General features: G+C 45.0%; 1 protein-coding gene across 1 annotated transcript in view; it reads right to left on the bottom strand.

The window, feature by feature from the left end:
- The window catches only part of pawr (PRKC, apoptosis, WT1, regulator), a gene marked incomplete at its 5' end in the record, with an annotated part of 53889 nt that extends 38357 nt beyond the window's left edge, over positions 1-15532 (bottom strand). Inside the window, 2 exons of the mRNA XM_084338446.1 lie at positions 14341-14378; positions 15518-15532. Coding sequence (XP_084194572.1) covers positions 14341-14378; positions 15518-15532 — 53 coding nt within the window. The remainder of the gene's footprint in view (positions 1-14340; positions 14379-15517) is intronic.
- Between the last annotated feature and the right edge of the window lie 7514 nt (positions 15533-23046).

Below are 23046 nucleotides of genomic sequence, written 5' to 3'. Positions count from 1 at the left end.
TATCGGCCAGAACAGCAATATTAATATCGGTTATCGGCCACAATTTTCACATCGGTGCATCACTAAGTAACGCCAAAGTCATTTGAAAGTATGATTCATACCCACATAATGAAACTCTAATCGTATGACCAGACGATTGCCTGAACACAGCGGATGTTAATATTGTCATAAACAACTTTGTGCGACTCTCTTCATACTCCAATTGCTGTATGCAAAAGCCCTATCAAAAGTAAACTTTTTTTTATGAGAAACGAATTACATTTGACCTCAGACATGTAGCGGCTGGAATAATCTAACATGTCATTAATTACAAATTGTCCTAGTTGGGCCAAGGGAACAAGGTCAGCAAGTGTCTTGGCATGCAACTAGTGTGCAGCATTAACAATTGTACTTCGTTACAATACTTAAGTACTGTTTTGGGGGATTTGTACTTTACTCAAGTATTATTAGGTTTGTATACTTGTACTTTTACTCAATTACATTTCAGAGAAAAATAACATACTTTTTACTCCTTACATTTAAAATGCAGACCTACAAAGTACAAAGTACAAATCTCGCAGGTCCAACCATTTTAATTAGTATATTTGTTTCTCTGGCCGAACTAACGTTAACATTATTAATCCTGTGGCTGCACTTTATTTAAAAACAGCCAATCAAATCCCAATCAATGGAAAATGAACCCCATACTAGGGCTGGGCGATATGGCCAAAAATGATATTGCGATATAACGATATCAATAACAATATCATATCACTCGATATTCGATATTATCGATATTGTTATAAGTATAAAAAAAAAAAATATATATATATATATATATATATATATATATATATATATATATATATATATATATATAATTTTAATTTTTTTTCTTTTTTTAAACAACAGATGTATGTTTATTTTGCAGCAATTCTTTGTCGTTGCCGCCATCTTTAGTGTTACATCCCCTCACACTCCAGTTCTCAGGCTGCAGCTGGTTTGAAAGCGAAAGTAAACCGGCTTCTCTGCTGGCTGTGGCTCCAGGGGAGTTGAACAGTTCTGGCTCTGCTCGTTTATTTTCTATCTTTTGGCGCTTTTTTGGTGGACAAACCACCGCACATGTGCACCGTGACTCGCGACTGGAGACTAGTTCTGCTAGCACACATAGCCTACTGTGTACAGACGGTTTCAAACTGTATTTTAAATTAGAAAGCAAACAAAATAAATGGACAAGAGAAAAATAAATCTCAATTTGGTCAGTATTGTCATTTGGACAAGCAAAGCCATTACTTTAAGTTGCAGGCAAGAAAGACAAGTCTGTCCACTGCCTCTGGTTTTAAAACTGCCCTGCAGGTCACAAAAAAAAATATCGCTATTTTTTCCCCGATATCGATTATTAAAATATATCGCGATAATTATAATTATCGTTATATCGCCCAGCCCTACCCCATACCCATGCTGATTGGTCCTTGTGAAAGACTATAAAGTGGGGATCTTTGATTAAACACCTGCTATCAGAAGAATAGACGGTCAGAGTGACGAGCTACAGAAGACGGCCACAAACGATAGTATGAGTGATGAAGAGGACGAAACGGAACATTTCATTGCCCCGGAATAAAAAAAGTGTTTACTTTTACTCAAGTGTGTTATTAGCCAGATACTCTGACTTTTACTTGAGTACAATTTTGAGACCGGTACCCATACTTTCACTTAAGTATAATGTCTGGGTACTTTTTACAGCCCTGAGCATCAACCATATCGCCCGCTCACCCTGGAGCTGCAGGAGAGACACTATTCACATGAAACACATCTCCTTATAACCATATAACTATGTTTTAAGTATCCAGAGTAACAATATTATTTTCAAACATGTACAAATAAGGCCCCATGAAATCACAATAGATGTTTGTCATTTCCAAACAAAGAAAAAGAAAAAGGTTGATGAGTATCTTTCTAGAATATTTACAGCACATTGTAACCGAGCTAGCACTCTGCCTCTTTAACTAAATTGAACACATGTTCAATGTTAGCTTGCTAGCTAACGTTACTAATGTTTGCTAACCTATGTTGCTAACATTAGCTTGCTAGCTAACGTTACTAATGTTGCTAACCTATGTTGCAAACATTAGCTTGCTAGCTAATGGGTCGACCGTAATGCACATTCAGCACTATTGGCTACTATAAATGCCAATCAATATCGACAAGTCCATCCCTAGCTTCCTGTTTTTACAGGAAAACACCTAAATATGTAGAATCAAATAGCGTTCTGCGAGCCGCTTCACGGGGGCTTTAAGAGTGTCGTGTTCGTTCATAGTTAGAGGGTATTTTGCTTGTGATATACATCACAGTAGTAACACTCACCAAGTGACACGGATTGCCGCTACAACTGCAAACACATGGGCTGTCCAACGCGTTTCAAAATGGAGTTATGGAGCTTCTTCGGCGCACAGGTTCAATTATCTCCGTTGGAAGACTTGGAACAAGCAGCTGCAGGGCTCCGTGTTCCTCCCTGCTCATTTATCTTTTTACTCAAAGCGGATCACGCCGGCCTGATCACTCTCCCTAGACATCACATTACTGGACGGCCTGATCACTCTCCCTAGACATCACATTACTGGGCAGAAGCCGGATCACTCTCCCTAGACATCACATTACTGGACGACCTGATCACTCTCCCTAGACATCACATTACTGGGCAGAAGCCGGATCTCTCTCCCTAGACATCACATTACTGGGCAGAAGCCGGATCACTCTCCCTAGACGTCACATTACTGGGCAGAAGCCGGATCTCTCTCCCTAGACATCACATTACTGGGCAGAAGCCGGATCTCTCTCCCTAGACGTCACATTACTGGGCAGAAGCCGGATCACTCTCCCTAGACGTCACACTGCTGGGCAGCCTCTAGGCTTCAGTGTCTTGAGAGGTCCGTCTGCATGAGGAGGCATCAGTTGTTGAATCAGACACGACGGGCACAGGCCACCGTAATGGACGGGAGAGAACATTCCACGTCGCGCCACCTGAGCTCTGGTTCTTATCCACTTCCTGTATGACAGATACTGTATACTGATAAAAAGAGAGAGAGAGGAGGGTAAAACTAATTTACAGAAAGCGGACCCCCTGTGCAGGGCATCAGTATATGACTTTGTAGAGCAGAATTTTAGAATATGAAAAATGTGGTGCATACTGTACACTCCGTCACAAAAATGAAAAAATAACAATGTACCCCATGATGTATAAATAGTTAAAAAACGATGAATCCCTCCGAGTTATATGTTTCCTTCAGCTGAGCTTTGCTCGAGCTCCGTCACTCCTCACACACACACACAGTACAGGCAGTAATAATGCCACGTCCTTCCCCCTCGTAGCTTGACATTTACTAAACCCGACGCTTCTTTTCACTCGCTCCTTTTCTTCAGATCCAAGTGTCGCTGCAGTGCCCGCTGCTTTCCATAGAGACACGGTCCTCTCCGCCTACGCATCGCCTGATAAAGTGCATTTCACTTGTCTCGCTCCACCGTGGCACTCCAAGGCCGCCATGCCTCCTTCACAGCGGCACGCACCGCGCCACACAACAAGTACACACAGACACTGTGGACAAACAATCTGCCACGACACGCCTCTGGCACATGTTGGAACATGTGATCCACGAACAACGGTGTAGCTCTCAGCTTACGGTGGGAGGCCTACATGGACAGCATCACATTGTCTCTATGTGTGTGTGTGTCATGCCTTTCATTGACTTGCATGCATTCACTGACCTCTTAAACCACTACATGCCTAACACTGACGTAACACAAGGACACACACACACACACACACACACACAACACACACCAGGTTGCTCAACACCTGTTAGAAGCCCGGTCTAAACTGACACGTCCTCGTGGCGACTAAACAGCCCACAGCGTTCCATTAGCCTCCCACAGCGAGCGAGCGAGAGAGAGGTCTGGGAGAGGGAGAGAGCGAGAGAGAGGTCTGGGAGAGGGAGAGAGAGAGAGAGAGCGAGCGAGGGAGGGAGGCTGGACCACTGATCTCCTCTGGGGGGGGGGGGGTCCCAGCAGGTGACCACCATGAGGAGGCAGAGCCAGGAGGAGAGGAGAGCCAGCTGGAACACCACACAGTCCCTCTGCCCGCCCGGGAGAACGGTGGCTGTCTGAGGCGACAGGGGGAACAGCCTCGTACCTTGGAAATTAAAAACGCATAATATACTAAACCCATGCGATTATCATAACCCCACAATGAGTCAATGACGATAAGAATGTGGGGAAAAGGGGGGGGGGGGGGGGGGGTACTAAGTCGGCTTTGTCGAGCACTTCAAAGGCACAAAATCCAGAGAGAGAGAAAGAGACACACACACACACACACACACACACTGTGTGCCCATGCCTGTTCAAGCAGCCATCTTGTGTTGTCCACCTGGCAGCCACTTTGCTCCAGAACTCTGGAGCATCCAACTGTGGCCAGGCCGGCCAATCGGAGCAGCAGCCATAATTACAAGGCCAGATTGTGTCAGCTGGTGAACTTGGCCGGTGGGATCGCTTTACAATGTGGGGGCCATTGTGCCATGCTGCGCGCAAATGGTGACCAAAATAAGAAATGTGCACTTTTCTCACTTAGAAGAACTACTATGTGTTAATAATGGTTATATCGCAAGATCGACACTGGGCAAGAGTTGTGATGTTTGTACCCATTCTGGAAAGTGTGCATAATGGAAAGGTAATAAACCAGTGGTTCCTTAACCCTTTCACTGCCACACGACAGCCGGTTAACCCTTTCACTGTGACAATACAGAAGGTTAGCCCTTTACTATCACACAACCGACGGCGATGCTCCATCATTAGCATCATTAGCTCCGCATTAGCTCCGCATATCTCACCGTTGGAGCAGAAGCCCACAGCATGACAGGGTACCTGTGGATTCCTCAAGACCTCGAGTTTCATATTATGACACCAGTATCTTAAGCTTGAGAAATTAGCCTCTGCCAGAGCGGGATCTCTGTAACATAAACGACAATACCGGTATATTATGTTATAGAAAATCTAATGAAACGATCTAAATTGGATTTTATTTTTAAATGAAATGCCGACATCGACGTGAATTGGATGCGAGTGACGTTTGAAATTGATTGGAAGTCACAGCAGCACCTGCCGAGGAGGGGTGCCGTGGTGGCTGGTGTTACCGGTGTTACCGGTGTTCAGGCGCTACACCAAGTACGTGCCCACTGCCCCCATCGTCATTATGCTTTTTTCCCCTTCATATAAATAAAACGTAGTCAGACAACATTATAAACTGAAAGTGTCTGCTTCGTCCACGAGAACAGCAGAATAACAGCACAGAGTAGCAGAGTCAATTTCACTTCACTTGGAGAGAAATAGGGATCTAGACTAGGGCTGGGCGATAGAACGATAATTATCGCGATATATTTTAACACTTTCACTGCCACACACGAGATATCTCGGGTTTCCGATAGTTATGTTGAAAGCCACTCACGAGATTTCTCTGAATTTTTTATTTTTTTAGCGATCTGAAATCATAATATTGCATCACACGAGCCTACCCGAGTATACCCGAGCACCGCCGGCGATCAGATGTGGAAAAAAGCGCCCCCTATCGTCTCCCAGATGACATAAGGGATTTTGGAATGGACTCAATGAAAATGGATGGGGAAAAAAATCCTGTACTCCACATTTTCCAGTCCACTGATGCAGCCGGGGTTACCACAGTTCATTCTGGAGCCTCTCAGCCCCGCGGAATCATGTACTGTGCTGTACACACGTTGGATCCATACACTTATCGATTTTTTCGAATGGTGATCAGGAATTGGAATATACCAGTTGGATACCATCTGATGTCAGGTAAGGAATCTATGTTATCAGTGTTAGGATAATCAGACTAATTTTGATGAAGATATAAGCTGTTATGTGAAATGGGCTCTTTCGGTTTCACTGAAAAAGGCCAAGAGGAAATGAACACGGCGATTATCCGTGCGCGGCTCGAATGTGCTTGCGTGCACGTATAATATTGATCATCTAGCGTTTATTTGAAAACGATTCATAAATAGGCTGACGAATATCAACGTTCTGGAATATTCCAGTAAAAGACGATTATCATAGAATGGTCTAGAATGAACAGTTTTTTACCTCAAAACGGATGCTTTTCAAAATGCTCTCAAACGGAAATGAAGCGATAAAAACCAATCTGCCTTGACAGCACTGACTGGAAAAGGATTCTTTGATAAGCGACGGGCAGATTAGACACATAGCCATAATTTAAAACATAGATTAGGCGATATTAAGCGTAACATTGGCGCCGATGGTGGCATTGAAGCGATACCTCTGGCGCCACCTCGTGGCATTCAAAGTGTTAATAATCGATATCGGAAAAAATATATATAAAAAAAATGTAAATAAAATGTTGTGACCTGCAACAGGGCAGTTTTAAAACCAGAGGCAGTGGGGCGAGCTCCCGTAGCTCACCGCGTATCTCGGCGCTATTTTCGGCGTCGGGGACAACCGTGCTCGTCACGGATCTGGGGTACACAAGTTCGATTCCCGGACCCGCCGTATTTTCTCAGAGTGTCTTCCCCTACTCTTCATCCCATTCAACCTGTTTCTGTCGGTCATGCTTGACCAGAAAAAGCGATAAACGCTAAAAAATAAAGTAAAAAAAAAAAAAAAAAAAAAACAGAGGCAGTGGACAGACTTGTCTTTCTTGCCTGCAACTTAAAGTAATGTCTTTGCTTGTCCAAATGACAATACTGACCAAATTGAGATTTCTTTTTCTCTTGTCCATTTATTTTGTTTGCTTTCTAATTTAAAATACAGTTTGAAACCGTCTGTACAGGGTAGGCTATGTGTGCTAGCAGAACTAGACTCCAGTCACGGTGCACATGTGCGGTGGTTTGTCCACCAAAAAAGCGCCAAAAGATAGTAAATAAACTAGCAGAGCCAGAACTGTTCAACTTCCCTGGAGCCACAGCCAGCAGAGAAGCCGGTTTACTTTAGCTTTTAAACCAGCTGCAGCCCGAGAACTGGAGTGTGAGGGGATGTAACACTAAAGATGGCGGCAACGACAAAGAATTGCTGCAAAATAAACATACATCTGTTGTTTAAAAAAATAAAAAGATTATAATATATATATATTTTTTTATACAGGTACTTATAACAATAGCGATCATATCGAATATCGAGTGATATGATATTGTTATCGATATCGTTATATCGCAATATCATTTTTGGCCATATCGCCCAGCCCTAATCTAGACGACACGACACGTTAGACAATGATGCCGGACCATTTGGATTTAAACCCAATGCTAATGAGGAACCTGCTAACGTTAAAGAGGCAATCTGTAAACATCTGGAGGCGACACCTCTAATCTACACCTTCAGGCACCACAAGAGTGATGGCCCATTTCTACTGACTCCGGCCAAGTCCAGCAGCGTGGCTGCATTCAACTAACGTCCTATGTAGAGGAGCGTATATGCAGCTACTGTACCATGTCCAGGTGAGGTACGCTGCTAGACTTGGCCGGAGGCGGTGGGAACGAGCCCATTGTGGAGGCTTTTGCAGCAGCGAAAGCTCGACCGGAGAGGACAGATCATGGATAGACACACAGCCAGCCATAGCTGGACTAAACAGGCTATGAATGAATGATCATTACATTTATATAGCGCTTTTCTAGACACTCAAAGCGCTCCCCACAATGTAGGGTGGAAATTGGCTCCTTCACCACCACTGTGTAGCACCCAACCTTGGGCTATGCAGGCTCAATGGCTGCCATACACTGGCACCAGGCACACATCACACTGACTACCATACACTGGCACCAGGCACACATCACACTACCATACACTGGCACCAGGCACACATCACACTACACACTGACTAGACTACCATACACTGGCACCCGGCACACATCACACTACACACTGACTACCATACACTGGCACCAGGCACCAGGCACACATCACACTACACACTGACTACCATACACTGGCACCAGACACACATCACACTACACACTGACTACCATACACTGGCACCAGGCACACATCACACTACACACTGACTACCATACACTGGCACCAGGCACACATCACACTACACACTGACTACCATACACTGGCACCAGGCACACATCACACTACACACTGACTACCATACACTGGCACCAGGCACACATCACACTACACACTGACTACCATACACTGGCACCAGGCACACATCACACTACACACTGACTACCATACACTGGCACCAGGCACACATCACACTACACACTGACTACCATACACTGGCACCAGGCACACATCACACTACACACTGACTACCATACACTGGCACCAGGCACACATCACACTACACACTGACTACCATACACTGGCACCAGGCACACATCACACTACACACTGACTACCATACACTGGCACCAGGCACACATCACACTACACACTGACTAGACTACCATACACTGGCACCCGGCACACATCACACTACACACTGACTACCATACACTGGCACCAGGCACCAGGCACACATCACACTACACACCGACTACCATACACTGGCACCAGGCACACATCACACTACACACCGACTACCATACACACTGGCACCAGGCACACATCACACTACACACTGACTACCATACACTGGCACCAGGCACCAGGCACACATCACACTACACAATGACTACCACACACTGGCACCAGGCACACATCACACTACACACTGACTACCATACACTGGCACCAGGCACACATCACACTACACACTGACTACCATACACTGGCACCAGGCACACATCACACTACACACTGACTACCATACACTGGCACCAGACACACATCACACTACACACTGACTACCATACACTGGCACCAGGCACACATCACACTACACACTGACTACCATACACTGGCACCAGGCACACATCACACTACACACTGACTACCATACACTGGCACCAGGCACACATCACACTACACACTGACTACCATACACTGGCACCAGGCACACATCACACTACACACTGACTACCATACACTGGCACCAGGCACACATCATACTACACACTGACTACCATACACTGGCACCAGACACACATCACACTACACACTGACCACCATACACTGGCACCAGGCACACATCACACTACACACTGACTACCATACACTGGCACCAGGCACACATCACACTACACAATGACTACCATACACTGGCACCAGGCACACATCACACTACACACTGACTACCATACACTGGCACCAGGCACACATCACACTACACACCGACTACCATACACTGGCACCAGGCACACATCACACTACACACTGACTACCATACACTGGCACCAGGCACACATCACACTACACAATGACTACCATACACTGGCACCAGGCACACATCACACTACACACTGACTACCATACACTGGCACCAGGCACACATCACACTACACACTGACTACCATACACTGGCACCAGGCACACATCACACTACACAATGACTACCATACACTGGCACCAGGCACACATCACACTACACACTGACTACCATACACTGGCACCAGGCACACATCACACTACACACCGACTACCATACACTGGCACCAGACACACATCACACTACACACTGACTACCATACACTGGCACCAGGCACACATCACACTACACACTGACTACCATACACTGGCACCAGGCACACATCACACTACACACTGACTACCATACACTGGCACCAGGCACACATCACACTACACACTGACTACCATACACTGGCACCAGGCACACATCACACTACACACTGACTACCATACACTGGCACCAGGCACACATCATACTACACACTGACTACCATACACTGGCACCAGACACACATCACACTACACACTGACCACCATACACTGGCACCAGGCACACATCACACTACACACTGACTACCATACACTGGCACCAGGCACACATCACACTACACAATGACTACCATACACTGGCACCAGGCACACATCACACTACACACTGACTACCATACACTGGCACCAGGCACACATCACACTACACACCGACTACCATACACTGGCACCAGGCACACATCACACTACACACTGACTACCATACACTGGCACCAGGCACACATCACACTACACAATGACTACCATACACTGGCACCAGGCACACATCACACTACACACTGACTACCATACACTGGCACCAGGCACACATCACACTACACACTGACTACCATACACTGGCACCAGGCACACATCACACTACACAATGACTACCATACACTGGCACCAGGCACACATCACACTACACACTGACTACCATACACTGGCACCAGGCACACATCACACTACACACCGACTACCATACACTGGCACCAGGCACACATCACACTACACACTGACTACCATACACTGGCACCAGGCACACATCACACTACACACTGACTACCATACACTGGCACCAGGCACACATCACACTACACAATGACTGAACGGCTCAGGAGACGGGGATTGATAGCCAATTAAGGGGGAGGGATGATTAGGTGGCATTGATGTCAGAGACCTGATTGGGAATTTGGCCAGGAACTCCGGGGAACCCCCTACTCTTTACAATAGAGGCGTCCTGGGTTCTTTAACGACCAAATTCAGTCAGGACCTCGGTTTAGCGCCTGACTCTCCACCATCGCCGTTGCTTTTAAAGCGGTCGCATCTTTTTGATCCATCTGCCATGTCCATGTGATGAAGAATGACAGTCCGTTTCATAATGCATGTTCCCCCCCCAGTGCTCGCAAGGGTTTCCCCTCCCGATAAGATAAACCCAATGGAAAAACATGCAGAACAGATCGCCAACGCTGTAGCGTCCCTGACGAAGATGGACAGGAGCACTCGGCTTGGTCCCCGGGGCGCGGCTCACGCTGCAGCCCTCGTCTGCTCCCGGCTGCCCTTGGGGGGGAAGGATGACGGGATGGGAGGTGCAGAGAACATTTCATCAGCGACTCGGTGCATGTGTGTGTGTTCCTGTGGGTCGCCCATCGCATGTGTGTGTGTGTTAAACATCTGCATGACAAATAAAGACTTCTTCTTCTAATCTGTCAAGGGTGGATAATGCAAAGGTGGGGTGCAGTTCATATGCCTTAATAAGCCTCCCCTGAACCCCAGTCCTCTTGGTGTTTGTCTTCACGAGGTTCCATGGTCACAGGGCTGTCTGTGCTGCCCCCGTCTGCCTGACTTCATTACTTCTAGCCCATCGGAGACTTCATTCCTCCCACTGAGTAAATTAGTAAAATCTACCCAGGGATTGTAATTAGTATCGTGGGCATCTTGCTGTAATCTAAAATACTTCATTGTAACAACTAATGTACTCGTTAAGGTCAGTTCTCTTGTTAAAAGATACAAACAGGAATACAGATTGGGTTGTGTCATTGATAAAACAGACATTTAAAAAAAAAAAAAATCTTATGTACCCCAGTTGCTATTGCATGTACATATTTGTGTTTTATTACACGTACATACCAACTATTTTGCCTGTTTTATTCTCCACCCATTGCCTGTGGTGCTTTTTTCCTATTGATAGGTATTTAGTGAGTTTGTCCTTACCTTCGCTGGGGTACAGTACGTCTGGGGGTGTTGTTTTGGATTTCATGATGGTTTTCTTTTTATTGTTCTTGATTTATTGTGATGTTTCTTCTCAGCTTGTTTAAAGAAGACTTGCCCAGCCCATGGGCACATTAACGTGTGACTGCGGGCTTTACAAATAAATTAGATTTGAAATTTGATTGGCATTATAATGATAGAATTATAGGTTAAAACTTGACAAACCTCAAGAACAATCTGGATTTCTCACGTAGCCCCCAAGGGGAAATAGTTGTCTCCCCCCCCCCCCCCCCACCCGCCCCCCCCCCCCCCAGCCCCCCCCCCGCCCCTCCCACCCTCGCATTAGACTCCTGACCCCCGGTCAGCGTGACGGAGTGTATGCACCAAATTAAAAGCTCAAACCCTTCAAAGTAAATCAGCTCTCATTTCCCCCCCGCCTGCCAGCTAGCAGACTGATGGTCTGAACAAAATGTCCGAGCCCTGCTGGCGTACAGTCAGCCGATGGGAGGGAGGCTGCTGTCACTCCTCTCCAGGCAAAGAGTACAAATGTGACTTTGAATTATGAAGAGGAGAGGAGTATTCAAGCATGAATCCTAACCAAAAAACAAAAGGACAGCGAGTGTTTTGTACATGTGACCGTTTCAAAGCAAAGTGGCTGTGATGATTAAAAACTGAAGCTGTTTCCTTCCGCTCTCCATTCCGTCACGTAATACATTTGTAACGCGAGAGCGGGTGAAACCCACTCGCAAGTGTGCATCCAATAATCATTTGATTAGATTCCAATTCATTAAGCACAGGTTTGATGCCTCATAAAAGTTTATATTTATGCTTTCATGGTTTACTTTGATTGGATTCATCTGGATCCATGTTAGGACTGCACGAGGTGTGCAAGACTCGTTCAGTCAACAGCATGCGATTGCAATTAAACAGTTCATAGCATTGTTGGGAAATTAATAGATTAATATAAATATTCAAATTTACAGACTTACACAGTTGGATGTCCATGTTCACTTCCCACCAATGCATTCTACATTAAAAAGGGGAACTACACCCAATTTAAAAATGCATGAATGTTATTCCTACGGTCCAAAAGTCTGAAGCTGCTCCAGGGAGAATGAATTGGGTGCGATAGTAAAGGTGACACTGAGACCAAGGGGGATGTTCTGTGTGAAACAGATACATGTTCAGTTTCAAGTAAAAACACTACCGTAGAATAAAGATCATTCGAGTATAAAAATCAGTCTTGCATTCATTGTCTATGGAGCACCTGATGCCGAATAACGTTTGTTTTTGTTAAGGTAAGTTAGATTTTAACTTCTGGCTTTATGAGTAGCTTGTGTTCACAAATATAACATTGAGCCACTAGATGTCCCACTAGAGCACAGCATGTGAGCATGTCTCAACGAGCAGCACGCTCATCCAATCAGGCAACCTTCTACCTGGGGAAATGGGAAGTAGGGAGGGGCAGCCCGACCTCGCTTAAAATACGTAAATAAAGTACTTATCAACCACAGGATAATGGTAGATGATGTATGTTATGTCATAGCTCCATACGTAATATATTTATGTATTGTACACGTAATATAAATACGCTTTGTATTGGCGAAAGCCCAAAAAAAACGATGTAAAACAGCGCGATCGACAGTCTAACTCATAATGACCCCTACGCTCTGCATCTTCTGGCCGTCTCAGACCCACTCCTATCCGAGCTCCGGGAGGGTCATCAAGGAGAAGCCGCCTTTTCTCAGTCCTTGCCCCACAATGGTGGAATGAACTGTCCACCCCGGTTAGGACAGCCGAAACCCATCCAATCTTTCGCCGTCGACTAAAGACGCACTTAAAATAAAAAAAAATATCTAACCCTAACTAACCTTACTAACTTGTAAGTCGCTTTGGATAAAAGCGTCAGCTAAATGACTAAATGACTAAATGTAAAATGTAAATGCTTGTGGTGGGGGGCGAGTGCGCACACCACTAGACCAAGCCACCCACCCTGATACAAACACAGCAATACTATGAGGATGGTTTACTCACAACACACAAGTGAGATGGGGCTGCTCAAGACTATAACCACATTGTTACGTTAAATGAACCATAACCCTAACGTTAAAACCAACCATCATCATAGTATTGCTGTGTTTGTATCAGGATGAGTGGCTTTTTTATTTAAAAAAATTTGGACCTTCGCAGGGCAGCTACGTGGCGTAGTGGGCAAGGCGCTCGCCACGAAATCTGGAGACGCTGGGCTCGCCTGTTCGAGCCCAGCGCTCCACATTTGCTTTCAGTTTAGCTGGTCGTCCGTACTAATACACATTGGCCGTATTAGGGGGTGGGAAACTGATGGGTGGGGATCGGGCGTTGTGGACAGCGACTCCTACAGGTCAGTTGGTGCGCCTGCGCAGTGGAATCAGGAAGTGTCGGGGGCAGCGTGAGCCTCCCACGCGTTACTCCTCGCCACTGAGAGATCGAGCTGCGCAGGTGAAAAGATGCGACTGCTGTCACCTCAAGTACCGGAGGGGACTTGTGCTATGTATGACTTAGTCCACATTGCAGCCGGCTTGTGGGAGGCAAGAAACAGCGTTCGTGACAGGGGAGGGTTGAATTGGATGATACGAAATTGGGATGGGAGAAAAAAATATAGAAAATGGGAGAAAAAGTGGAGAAAAAAAAATGTGGACCTTCGCCAATATGAAATGTAAATATATTACGTATACAATCTCTTGAATAATAAGGGGGGAGGGGGGGTCTTACCTCTTATTGCGGCTGCTGCTGCCGGATTTTGGAGTATCCTAGAAAAACAAGACAAAAACAAAGGAAGAGTGTGCATGAGCGATGGAAACAACAGTAGCCCAAGGCCCTACGGCACATTACCAACGCTTGAGGGAGCATTCAGTCCTCACACCTGACCACGAATGGATATATGCTTCCTCACACCCGACCAATGAAATAACACGAATGGATATATGCTTCCTCACACCCGACCAATGAAATAACACGAATGGATATATGCTTCCTCACACCCGACCAATGAAATAACACGAATGGATATATGCTTCCTCACACCCGACCAATGAAATAACACGAATGGATATATGCTTCCTCACACCCGACCAATGAAATAACACAAATGGATATATGCTTCCTCACACCCGACCAATGAAATAACACGAATGGATATATGCTTCCTCACACCCGACCAATGAAATAACACGAATGGATATATGCTTCCTCACACGACACCTGACCAATGAAATAACACGAATGGATAAATACTTTTAAGTGCGTCATTTCTAAATCAAGGTTATGATATTACTGCCCTACCACGTTAGGTTGAGGTATCATTATCTCTAGGTGGTTATAATTCTCATTGTGGTTTTCATACTTCACGAAATGCCTTGGGGTGTGTGTGCTCCACAAAGAGGAAAAACAACACAAAGAATTCCATCAGTGCAGAGAAATAACAGAGATTCATCAGGAGCAGCGTTTACAGAGAAGCCTCTGGGTTGTATATTATATATTATACACGTTCTTGAGGTGCAGCTGCTGAGCTGATATATAGGTAGCTCGGTTGCATTTAATAGCTTAGCCAGAGCCCTGAGGTTTTGCAAGGCAATTACGTTAGGTCAGCGTGTTTATCATCACTTCCCATTACCGGATCTAATCTAAGGGGTTGTTCCCTGAAAATCCTGTTCGGTAAAATATGGTTTCCATTACAGACGCTGGTCTGAGGTCAGAGACTAGGTGTGGAATGAAACGGTAGCATCGTGCACGCTTCCCCTCAGTCCTTGTGCAGTGAAGCGGGCCTCTGGTTTGATGGAGGAGCCCTTACTCTGCAGTCTATCGGGGGGCCGAGGGGGGGACTTCGGTGGGTCCGCCCCCCCGACGCTGTGGCCCTGCTCTTTGGCACCGGCCGGCCTCGCCGTCTCACCGACACGTCATCCATTACCCATTAGCCTATCCGGAGCGGTGCGCCGTGGAACCACTATCCTCTCCTCACCCCCCCCCCCGATCCTCGGGCCTGGACAGATTTAGTAAGCCGCTTCCATTTCACCGTTTCGAAATAAATCAGCAGACTTCTTTTTTTGACCTACTGTCAAAAATGCTATGGAGGAATTTCAAGAAAAACAAGTTGCATCGACTCAGAGGAGCTTTAGCTGCTGCACGTACTGTAGTGTTAGTCTTAGAAAGGATTAACTATGGTTTATTGGGATGGCCAAAGTCTCACATCACATCACTGTCCACAACAACAACAACAACAACGACAACAACCGAGTTAGAGGATGGTGGCAATGAAAGAATAGGATGACAAATATAAAAAGGTATTGTGGATTTGCCAGCGCTTTGAAATAAAGAAAAGGAAAACGGAGAAGATGTAGGAATGTGAGGGGTCTGGTGGAAAAATACATTTAGTTAGTTTGTTTTGAGGAAGCTCTTGTTTGACGAGCAGATACAGCCCAGCTCTGTTTCAGATGTAGACTATAGCTTGATTGCCACACTCACAGAGAATCATCATTGTCCAGTCGGTCAATAGTCCCAAAACATAAGAGTGTGCACATGGAAATGCTGTCTATATGCAAATGCATGTTTTCCCCTCTACTCTAGCATGGCTTCAGTGTGATAAGAGTCCAACAGGCGAGTGGGTTAAAACATTTAAATCCGTTTCTGCTGATGCCAAAACAAAAGTGTCATTTTGCACTCATTACTCATCTATTAATTGATATACTCAATAAGAGATTTCAGCAGCTGGATTCTATACCGCAAGAGCCTGATATCGTGGCCCACCACACAGCCCGGGGTCCTGACCGAGCCTTTTCTCAGCCTGTAGTCGAGAGCACAGGAGTAATTACCACAGGAGGGTTGAGCTGATGACCACATCGTCTGGATGATGCCGTCCCCGATATACAGACTGTACTACAGTAGGCGTGGTCAAACCTGAACATAAGGGGGTGGCAGAGTTTTTCGCATTATAAAATACTAGCAATAACAAGCAAAGGTTTTTCTTTTAGACTATTTTGTCCTCTGGCATGTCAGAGGAACACTATACTGTGCGTTTCTAGGAAAAGTCTAATGTGCACATTTAAAAATTTACCATTTTCTACCTGAAGAGGATTAAAAATGTATTGTTTGCATGGTGAGATGGTATCAGTTAATTGGCTTTATTTGCTGGTTTGACAGACACAGAGATGGCTCCAGGACAGAAGTCCTTTTACTTGACTTTATTGAAATTCAATGCAAGTAAATGGACAGAGTTCTCCCTTGTCTTGCCTGTGGTATTTTTTATTTTTTTACCTCTGGCTACACCAACCATTATTTTAGGCTATCTAATGCGAATAGTTTATAGCAGGGGCTTAGGTTTGATTTGAGCTTTGGTTCTATGATCCCGGTGACTGTAAAATGTATCGCAAGCTCTAAATACTATAGAGTCTTGAGGCTCTGAGCTGTTCAGAGCGCATTCAGACCAAGCAGCCAATGACCCAACGTTAACTGTTTAGACTAGCTAACACCAGTGGTGCGTTGGTCATGGGACGGGGTTGCACGCCGTTCAACCAGGTCTGTGAGCACGCGCACGCACGGATTTGCACGTGCGTGCACACAAGAATGCGCTGCACTCGACTGATGCGCCAACTCGCCAAGTACCCACCTGGCTCATTTGCATAACAATAGCGCAGGTCGTCAGGTGTGTTCAAATACATCCTCAGATACATTCACACAAAACTTGTGAATGAAATGTGTTACATTCCATTCCTAGAGGCAATTAGGCATTGTCTTTATTCTGTGCGCACGTGAGGGAACATTGATGCGCATGCGCGGGAGCGTGCGTGCACGTGGCGTCGTTAAAACACAGTGCAACCAGGTATGAAATCACCAACATAACACGGCAACAAAGAAACAAACTTATGAGACAGCTATCGCTAAGTGAACGGCTGCTACGCATAGGCTAAGGATAGCATCCCTGCATCACATTGGTTATTATTCTAACCATTTATAAATCCCTCTGGTCTTTTCTAGTCCATCCCTCCTGCAAGCTCTCTTCTACTAGCGTCATTTTTGATAACGTTACAAGAAAAAGTAGTTCCACTGTTGTGTAGCAGCTAACGCTAGCTATTTAGCTAGTTAGCTCGTTGGAATAGCTCCATGACCATACTGCGCTCTCTGAGCCTCCCAGACGAAGCCACCGTCCGCCAGCCAGGCGGGCTAACGTTACCACGGAGGTCTAGCACTTGATAAGTAACGCTACCCCCACTAGCTGGCTGGCTCGTTTTCAGATGCGTGTGCGATACTGGATTGTACAAAGGAATTAGACGTCATAGCCGTGGTATATGGTTATTATGATCGATCAGATGGCTTGATTTGAGCAGGCCATTTTATGAAGTGTTTTTTTATTATCTTGGTCCATTTCATTTAATATGTGAATATATATTCTATGTGAATATAAGAATATCCCTTTTACAAATGCTGTGGGTATAAGCTCATATACAGACTATGGGAAACACGAATATGATTGATTGATTGATTGATTGATTGATTGATTGATTGATTGAAAACTTTATTAACAGATTGCAGAATGGGTACAATACAGTACGGCTCAATACACACAATTGTTAAGGGGATGCAGACCAGAGAAAGACTTTAGTCTTGTTTACATCAGGTTCCCCCATTTTCAATTCATACTAACATTTATGACATACTGTACAAAACATACAGATATACAGTACAGTACATTTGTGACATACAAGATATGCAAATATACAGTACTGTTAAACAGAGATCCTAACAGAAAATATATACATACGAGGGGGAGGAAACTGTACATTAGGAGGAGGCCGGGAGGGGGCGAGTTTGGACATTTACGGGGCCAGTTTCGAATTGCAGCTTCCCGTAGGTGTTCTTTGAGAGCGGTTTTGAAGGTGGGTAGGGATTCACATTTTTTTTTTACGGCTGTGGGTAGGGTGTTCCACATTGATGATGGCTGAGATATAGCCATGTCTAGATATTGATATTACCGTATTCATTACTTTGATGCGTTTCTGTCTGTGTGAGTTCCATGGGTAAAGCTTGCACTATTCCATTTCCTCATGCTACAGTACATACAGTATATGGACATGTTATACAAAAACTCATACAAACATCTTATCCCTTCAAACACCTTGTAGGCCGATACATTTTGCACAGTTGTGAACCCCCCCAAACAAGAGGTTCAAACAGTGCCGCATGGCAGACATCCTGGTGGCAAACAACAGGCGATAGCAATCAAATAGCAGGTGATTATCATTAAATGACAGCTGTGGCCAATGAGCTGTGGCCCTGCGCCACATTGTACGGCAAAACACATCATCAGGAAAGTATGAAAGTCATCTGTCCAGAGAAACTGTTAGAAACGTTCAAACTAGGGGTGCCCAAGTGCCGAACCATGTAAGGCGCTGCGTCGCGGCACGGCCGACCCGGGTTCGATTCCCCGACCCGCCGTCATTTGCCGAATGTCTTCCCCCACTCTGTCTCCCGTTCTTCCTCTCTCTCTCTCTCTCTCTCTCTCTACTGGACTGCCCAGTAGTAAAAAGCGATAAATATTTTTTTTTTATCCACTTTTTCTCCCATTTTTCTATATTTTTCTCCCATCCCAATTTCGTATCATCCAATTCAACCCTCCCCTGTCACAAACGCTGTTTCTTGCCTCCCACAAGCCGGCTGCAATGTGGACTACCGTAATTTTCGGACTATAAGCCGCGCCTTTTCTCCCCATTTTTCGACCCTGCGGCTTATATAACGGTGCGGCTTATATGTGACTCGACGTGACCAAACCCGAAAATGTAAAAATCTAAATATTGCTTTTTTGACTGCATTGAAATGTTATTTATCTGTTCCCTTATTTGCTAAACTTAATACAACTTGTAAATGAGTTAATTCTTGTTATTTGTCCGACAGTATTGTGACCCAATGCTGGTGGGAAGACTGTAATTAAACATTCAAACACCTGCGGTTTATAGTTCAGTGCGGCTTATATATGTACACATCATTCAATTTAGCTGCTGCGGCTTATAGTCAGGTGCGGCTTATAGTGCGAAAATTAAGGTAAGTCATACATAGCACAAGTCCCCTCCGGTACTTGAGGTAACAGCAGTCGCATCTTTTCACCTGCGCAGCTCGATCTCTCAGTGGCGAGGAGTAACGCGTGGGAGGCTCACGCTGCCCCCGACACTTCCTGATTCTACTGCGCAGGCGCACCAACCGACCTGTAGGAGTCGCTGTCCACAACGCCCGATCCCCACCCATCAGTTTCCCACCCCCTAATACGGCCAATGTGTATTAGTACGGACGACCAGCTAAACTGAAAGCAATGTGGAGCGCTGGGCTCGAACAGCTAAAAAAGAAATCTATCTAAAAATTCAAACTATATATATTCAAACTATACAGTATATTGAAACTGTTAGAACCATTCAAACTACATCTACATACAGAATCTCTCTCTCTCTCCCCTCCCCCCTCCCGTTTCTGGTTTAGTTTTCGTATTTGTATTATTCTCGTTTGCCCCTGTGCTTTGTTCTTGGTTTCTTGTCTTGTTCTGTAGTTGTAGTCCCCGTCTTGTTTCCTGTAGTTCTTTGTTAGTCCGTTTCCCTCCCAGGTGTCTCTATTTGTAATCGACCCAGGTGTTCTCGTGTTCTCATGTGAGTTCCCTCTCCCCGGTCCTCTGTGCTGCTGGTCCATTGTCTATGTCCATTGTCTATGTCCATTGTCTATGTCCATTGTCTATGTTCAGTGTTTACTGTCACCTGTCGGATATCCTCCGTTACCTGAAGTCTACTGTTTGCATGATGTCCTGATGCCTGAAGTAAGACCATTCTCCACTGAGATTATTTTTGTTCTTGTTTTTTTGGCCCATGTACTCCAGTTCCCCAATGTGAGCTATTATGTTTTCCTTTTTATTTATGAACTCCGACTTTGATTTCTTGATTAGACTCCCTTGGAGCCTTCTTCAAGCCTCCTTCATCCATCGAGTCAGAAATATTCAAACTATGCAATCCTCGCACAGAGACAACGTTGGACTCTAACTGCTCAGTACCAAGAGGAACAGAGATAGACTCCGTAGCTGCTGCTGTGTGCAGGGAAGCATCCGAAGAGATTTGCATCATCTCAGGTTGGCCTTCGCCACATTACCCGCCGTCTCAGCCTTTCGGCGGTGTTTCCGTACGTACGCCTCTCCGACTTGTGTGTGGATCGGTGAAACGAGGTTAATGCAATTCAAGTATGACTACTTCATGGAGCTGAACCCATTACGGACCCGTGTGACATTATTTATCATTATGCTTGAGCTCCACTGACAGCTCACATAAGCCCCTATGAGCCGATGCAGACCTAGGAGCAACTGAGAACACAGAGATGAGGATATTATTCACAACTAAAAAATGAATTAAAAGTACTGTGTTGCTAGCCTTGAACTTACACAGACACTGTGTGAAAATGTCCTCTATATATCATTGATATAAACGTTTTAGCAACGTGAAAGCGCAAATTCTCATTGGTCGTGAGCTGCTGAGCGCATGCCCATCATACCAGAGTTGCCAAGTCTGTTTATTTTCCGTAACTTTGTCACAATTTTGCTTGTTTTTGGTCTGTTTTTGTAGGTCGGCTGGCTCATTTCTCTCACAATACTGGCAACCTTAAAATACGGGACAAAGCGCGTCCCGTATCAGTTCAATACGGAACGCGTCTTTTAGTTTCCAATTACGGGACGATTCCGTATTTTACGGGACGGGTGGCAACCCTAGCTACAACAGTGCTGACTGTTTGTTTTCTATGCATTTCAGGAGTTTGGGGGGGCTGGACCCCAAAATAATTAAATAACATAACCCTAACCAACCCTAACACCGAAATTAAGTAAATAAAATAATTTTAAAAAAGTTACAAAATCCGCTCATTTTCGCCCAAAAACGCAAAAATATTTTTCTCGCGCACGCTCCATGACAGGTGTCCCTTATTGCTATTAGTGAAAGGTGGCAACCCTATTTAAAGTTAGCCAACAGTGTTGTTATCATTAGCTAGTTAGTCAACAGTGTTGTGTTATCATTAGCTAGTTAGCCATAAGTGCTATGTTATCATTAGATAGTGCTAGTTAGTCAACAGTGTTGTTATCATTAACTAGTTAGTCAACAGTGTTGTTATCATTAGCTAGTTAGTCAACAGTGTTGTTATCATTAGCTAGTTAGCCATAAGTGCTATGTTATCATTAGCTAGTGCTAGTTAGTCAACAGTGTTGTTATCATTAGCTAGTTAGCCATCAGTGTTGTTATCATTAGCTAGTTAGAGATCAGTGCTATGTTATCATTAGCTAGTGCTAGTTAGTCAACAGTGTTGTTATCATTAACTAGTTAGTCAACAGTGTTGTTATCATTAGCTAGTTAGTCAACAGTGTTGTTATCATTAGCTAGTTACAGTAGCCAACAGTGTTATGTTATTATAATGTTATTTTAGGAGGTTGGCCTTAGGAGGAAGTTGGTGCAATAGACTAAGGACACATTTGTTGAGAAGAACCTACAGCCCTGTCATGTAAATTCCTGTCTCAGTTTAGATTTAAGAGGATCATGATCTGTGTGTGTGTGTGAGAGTGAGAGTGTGTGTGTGTGTATGTGTGTGTGTGTGTATGAGTGTGTGTGTGTGTGTGTGTGTGTGTGTGTGTGTGTGTGTGTGTGTGTGTGTGTGTGTGTGTGTGTGTGTGTGTGTGTGTGTGTGTGTGTGTGTGTGTGTGTGTGTGCGTGTGTGCGTGCGTGCGTGTGTATGAATGTATAATTCATGCCAGTGCCGAAACTCATAAATCCCATGCATATTTCTTGAAAAGGAATTTCTGCCTGTTTGTGATCCGACAGTCTTTGTGATTCTGACAGCCCATTAAAATGTGAACCCCTTTGCGGCCGTGGCGTCTATAAAGCCTCACAATAGGCCGTCTTTAGCATCCCAGCCCACTGCCAGAGAACCCAGCTCTCCATCCATCTCTCCCCGCGCTGAGCCGATAAGGATCGCCTTCCTACTGCAGGCATTCAACCGGGCCACGCAAGATATGCGCTCCGGGGAAAAAAGCCAACATGGATGCCGTTACAAAAAGTATAATAATAATGGGATGGGGCCCGAAGACAAAAGAATATATTTTTGCAGTCTGTACAGAATAAATACTGCTCTGGTTAACTGTCGTTTATAGAGTGAATCTTTAGTCCACATTAGGCGGGGTCGGACGGGACCTGATCAAATATTGCTTCAGGCAACACGACTAAAACATCAGAACGTCGGTTTGTTGTGGGTTTTAGCTCCTGAAATACTGCGGTGGGGTTAGGGACCATTTGCCTGCTGTTCAGACAAGATGCTCCACATAATCACCATTTTGTGACTGAAGGGTGCAAATAGAAAATGCTAATTAGCCTGGTTAATAAGTGCTGGGTGTTGATTGGCATCACTATGCCGTGTGTGTGT

The sequence above is a fragment of the Notolepis coatsorum genome (assembly GCF_963971535.1).
Source record: "Notolepis coatsorum genome assembly, contig: SUPER_15_unloc_1, whole genome shotgun sequence".
Classification (NCBI taxonomy): Eukaryota; Metazoa; Chordata; class Actinopteri; order Aulopiformes; family Paralepididae; genus Notolepis; species Notolepis coatsorum.
The sequence above is the reverse complement of the archived record's forward strand: the minus strand, read 5'-3'. Positions and strand labels throughout refer to the sequence as shown.